Here is a 5,535-nt window from a genome sequence, read left to right as displayed (position 1 = left end):
GCGGTTCATGAACACCGAGATGGTGGGACGGATATAGTGTCCCATGGGAGCATGGGGGAGGTACCCTGCTCACTTGGTGGCAGACCCAGACTCCCACGGGACGCTCCCTTCGCCTCACCATCTCAGTGTTCATGAGCCATGCCTGGTACCTCGAAGTTCGTAGAAAAAACATAGAAAAGCTGCGTCTATGGCTGAAATCGCTGATTCTTTGAACCTGAAGATTCAATTCTCATTCGGCTGAAATGAATCAGGACAGTGATCCAAATCAGCAAATCAAATCACTGTTCCCAGAATCGGGCTGAATCTGAATCAAATACTACCTGCTTCACACACCCCTAGTGAACAGCCTAGAGTGGCCTCACTGGCATTATCTCTGCGTTTGGGGAGTGAATCAATAAGTGCATGTGGGCAGAGTATGACTAGGGCATATTTGATGACAAGCTCCAAAATCATCAGCCATGCTCCAGCTGTTTTGCAGCCCTTATTCAAGGCAAGCACCTTTAATCATCAACTCTACCTCCCAGTGAATCTCTCCTGCACAGAAATTTTCTTAGGTAGTGCACAGCCATTACTGCAACTCTTGCACCATCTTCCTTCTCACTGGTGGCTTAGGGGTGAGATCAGAAACAGGCCATGCCTGCATCTGTGTAATCCCCAGGTACCGTAATAGCTCTTGGGGCCATCAGTAGCTAGGACAGGCTAGAATAGCCTTCTGAACCCCTTCCCAGCTGTAGGCTGGTTCCTAGCTGCAGGCCAGGAAATAAAATACAGGAAGGTGGGGAGGAAATTAGCAGATAGAAAAGCCCCTAGTATCAAGCACTATTTTAAGGATGACCCTGAAAAAAATCTTACCTTGAAATGTACAATCAGACCCCATGTCCTGCAAGCCAGTGCTTCAATTCACAGCGAGTTATTCTCACCTGATTTCTGGAGATGCTTCCATCCACGGGATCGCTGTACTCAAAGTTATCAGCTTTTTCAACTGTGTAAACTTTATCACCAGATGCTAACTGCTTCCCCACAAAGGAACGGTCAAACATTGTGGTCTCTAGATCCTTCATCATTTTATTAGCTGCGTCTGCATCCACCTCCTCATAGTCGTACCTAGAATTGGCAAACACATGATGAAAGTTAGGGAGGCATTTGCCAGTGACAGCTTTGGGACACCCACCACATTGGAGCTATCCTGTCTGGTTTAAAAGATATGTTTACTGCCTTATAAATTGCTCATGAATCCTATAGTCTATTCCTGGATGGGGAGGTGATTTGTTTTTTTTAAATTATATGCTTACTTCAACTCCAAACAAAACAAGGCAATACATATACTACAGGAAATCATCATCAGGTGAAAGATAAAACAGTACTGGTTTGAGTTAGGGACTAGAGGCTCCAACAGGAACACTGCATACAAACAGTCAGCATATAAAGCCACAAATTTGATCTCTAGAGCAGGGGTAGGCAACCCTCAACACACATACCAGTGCATGGCAAGAAAAGGCATTTTGCTTGGCATGCACACCTTGGGGCAGACAGCAAAGGGCCTGATACTTGCTGTGGCAGTGCAGCTCCAGCCTTTCCCCGCCATCCGCCTTGAGGTGGGCATGCACCTGCTGCCGGCAATAAATTGGGTTGGGACAGATTAAGGGGGAGCTCGGGGGGGCCGGGGAGGCTGACCCCCACCCCCCCATAAGAGCCCCCCTGTAAGGTTTGAAAATCATAAAGGGGAGGGGGTGATCTCTGATCGGATTGCTCCTTCACTTAGGTAGGCTTGTTAATCAATGAACTGGTTTTATTTTTTTGCAGATGCTCCCTACGCCACCCCTGCAGAGTCAAAGTATAATATGAACCCTGGCTACACAAACCCCTGAGCAGCTGCTTACAGCCTCTTTGCCACCTGCTGTGAGCAGCCTGGGCTCCATGGTGAGCAGCAGGGTCCTGCACAGAGCCCAGGCCAGCTGTGGCAGGCAGTCAGGAGACTGAAAGTGGCTGCACTGGGGTCTGCAGGGCCCTAGCCTAGCTCGTTGCTGACAGCAGGTGTATGTGCACCTTGGGGCAGACAGCAGGGAAGGGGCCAGACTGCACTGCCACAACAAGGATCCGGGCCCTCATGGCTCCTCCACCATTCGCCAGTCACACACCAACATCTTATAAGTCGATGTTGCAGGTGTTTTTGGCACTCTGCCCAAAAACATTGCCGACTTCTGCCCTAGAGTAGAACAGTAAAGGTGTAAATGAACACCTGCAGTGGAGTTACTCTGATTTTGCTTCTCCCTAATAGACATAAGGCTGTCTACAGGCTCCTTACAGTGAGCTTGCCATGACCTCTCAAGCTGTATCTATGTGTCGAAGGTGCAGTGGTAGTGTGGGACAGCGTATCTGCACTAGGTTAGTCTCACTAGCGTGGGTAACTATGACAGCTCCAAATTACCTTGCTATTTTCTTCTAGGGTCTGGAATTCTTCTCAGTAGCCAAATCTCTTGGCTACATGGTGTGGTGAACTAGGAAAACTAGTCTTCCATTGACCAAACTGACCCAGCTTTTGACTAGATTTTCAGAGATGAAAGGCTAATGCCCGATCCATTTATCAGTCACAGAGGTTCTGCTTGATCTTATCTGCAGAGCAGTTGTTACTGCTTCTCCTGACACCTCCAATCTCTATTAGATTTTTTTCTATTTCTGTACTGACCAGAGGCCTCAACAGGATGTCCTAGCAATTACAGATCCCACACAGTGGAAAGGACACGACTGTCACTGAAAGTTACTTTGCAGTCGCTTCAATTTTGTTGTCAACATGTATACTGTTCTAATGTCAAAGGAATAAAAACCTACACTTAAAAATGGTGTATATGTAATACATAAAATTCATATGGAGATGCATACACAAAGAATGCATTAAAAAGCAATATGTGGGTTGTAATTCAAACTGGGCATCAAGCAGAGTTGAAATTCAGAGTCCACCATTTTCATTTCCCCACATATGTTTTAGTACCAACAGGACATGAAAATCTAAACCCCTGAGACCTCTATAATGCTGTATAAATACCAAGATGCTACCATGGCTGGAAATAGCCATGGCTTTCTTCACTGGAAGTTCCCTTCTCCCCAAGGTTTTGGGTCGGTTCTGCGCTCTCTCCTTTGAATTCTCTCACAGGCATGAGAATAAAGGTTGCTCTGCTCTCCACAGCGTGCAGCTCCAGTTGTTTGCTATAACTTCACTACCTCCTTACCTTGTGAAGAAATTTCTCCCGTATTTCTGCCAGTGATCCTTCAGGATCTCCTCTACGCTCTGCTTGCGCACAGCTAATATAGACAGCCATGCTAGGACTGCCCATAGTCCATCCTTTTCACGGATGTGATCAGAGCCTGTGAAAGGAAAAAACAGAAAGAAATTTTATAAAGTGTATTTCATGTGTAGGTTCATGTTTAAATTCTACTCTTTCTTCCTTATCCCTCAAGCTGTCAACTACACAAACTGAAGACGCATAATACATTCTAAGGATTTACTGTATTGCACACACAATATAATGTAGCCCTTAGAAATGTGTACATGCTTAAATTTCCAAGTATTACAAGTTCTCTTTTTGTTATTATCTAAATAATACACAAGCACAGATTAATCTCCTCAAGCAAAATATTCACGTTAGCCATTTAGTTCCCAGGGAAATAACCACTTATTTCTCAATAGCCTTTTCATGAGGCATAAGGAGTGCAAACAAGCCCAACTTGAGAACTACATTCAACTCCTCTAAGCAGCTGTCACTTTGCTTCTGCCAGATCAGCACATTGTGATCAGCACATATTCTGGCAAAGGACCAAGGAAAATGTCAGCTCTCGCTTAAGAGACCAAATCCTAACAAGTCAAAAATTATTTCATAATAAAACAAAAGTGGCTTTTGGAAGATGTCACCTTTTAGAGCCGACTAGTTGCAACACAGAAGGACAGTTTCACTCCTGCGGAGGTATCAGGCGAGGGCTTCACACCCCCTGTGGTCCACTTATGCAGGATGAAAGGGCTGGAGTAGCATACAAGGGCCGGGAGAGGTTCCCCCAGTGAAAGCACCACTGAGACTGTTATAATGGAGCCTTTAGGGGGTCCTAAATCTAGTTGCACTGCTTGTGAGTGCACTGCACATCTTAAGGTTTCCTCAAACATTTGTAAAGAAGGGAGAATTGCAGAGGTGGGAAGCTCTCAGGGAAGGAAGGCCATCCAAGCTTTTAGTTGGCTGGCTTGCGAATAGTAGGCAACGCTGAATTGCACTGCTGCCCTTTAATACTACTTTAGTATTATTCCCTTGGTATTTTGCAGTTATCGTAAGAGTGCCTAGAGCATATGGATACTGCCTGTCTTCAGCAGCTGTATAAATACACATAAATAAAAGGTCCCATATTATGCATCTACTCACTCTTGGAATAAAACTGTGAGAAAGGAGTGTGAAATTCTGCCACGTTCTCTTAAACAGGTTTTTTTAAACTGCTTCTAGAGTCTGATTTCAGAAGGTATAAGTGTGTGCCAACTGTACTGGGCGTCTTAGGTAGCTAAAGAAAATGCCCTCTCACCCCTTCAAGCACTGTACTATAGAAGTACATTCTCTCTTACACTCCACATCGCTCTTTGTTAGTTGTCTAATCAAGCATCATTTCCTTTCCCTTTTCAGACTTTCAAGAGAATTTCTGCACCAGCCTGAACCCCCTGCACCCTGAAATCTTCTTTTAACCCATGAAAGACGAAACCCTGGGCAGCAGTATCACACACTTCTCTCAACCAGCCCCTACAATTTGCCTCAGCCCTACTCTCTTTCTCCCTGCAGCCAGTCCAGTCCACTTGTCAGGAGAAAAGGCTCTATGACCATTCAGTCATAAGACTTGCTCTTCCTAAAACCTGCTATCAAGAGATGCTGATCCTCCCTGAAACCTCCCCAAAACACACTGTGAATGGCACTTGCCAATTATTGTGATGGGTGCAGCTCACTGACCCATTTTTTAGGGGTATTTGATAAATAAATAGATAATAAATGAATAATGAATAGATAATGAATAGACTCCGCTGGAGACCCGTATGCTCCATCCTATCAGCAATTCTGCAAGCCATCCAATTCTTTTCATTACTAGCTTTGATCATTTGGTTATATTCTGGGGCTCTCATACACTAACTATAGATTGGGGTAGATGTGTACAGAGAAGAAAGCACCCAAAACAAATGCCTTTGCTCAGGATCATCTCCAAGATTTTGTTGGAATCGTCACCAAGAAGCAAAGCTAACGTCTTTACAAAGACTACTGCTACGAAGAGAGGAAAGACGGCATCACTTGTCCTCCAACAGCAGTTACCATTGCTGAAGGAAACGTCTTTTAACCGGTAGCTCATTGTGACAGTATCTTGTTCAGCCCTCAGACAGGACTGGTATACTGCATTTGTATCAGAGACTGAAGGTACCCTAGTTGAGACCCTGCTGCTATATGCCCCAGCTCAGCAAAGAACAAACAAAAGCTGCTTAATTTCAAGCATACAATTAAGTACATTCAAGTGAAGCATACA

At 44.8% G+C, this 5,535-nt stretch overlaps 1 protein-coding gene across 3 annotated transcripts in view; it reads right to left on the bottom strand.

Annotated features, from left to right (window-relative positions):
- Nucleotides 1-5,535, bottom strand: part of PGM1 (phosphoglucomutase 1) — a 48,963-nt gene that overhangs the window by 5,086 nt on the left and 38,342 nt on the right. For all 3 annotated transcript variants that reach the window (XM_006035051.3, XM_025191177.1, XM_006035050.3), the window contains exons 8-9: nucleotides 3,228-3,363; nucleotides 921-1,104 (exon numbers count right to left, since the gene is read on the bottom strand). In XM_006035051.3, the coding sequence (XP_006035113.1) occupies nucleotides 921-1,104; nucleotides 3,228-3,363 (320 nt within the window). The remainder of the gene's footprint in view (nucleotides 1-920; nucleotides 1,105-3,227; nucleotides 3,364-5,535) is intronic.

Source organism: Alligator sinensis, unplaced genomic scaffold (genome assembly GCF_000455745.1).
Source record: "Alligator sinensis unplaced genomic scaffold, ASM45574v1 scaffold558_1, whole genome shotgun sequence".
Taxonomy (NCBI): Eukaryota; Metazoa; Chordata; order Crocodylia; family Alligatoridae; genus Alligator; species Alligator sinensis.
The sequence above is the reverse complement of the archived record's forward strand: the minus strand, read 5'-3'. Positions and strand labels throughout refer to the sequence as shown.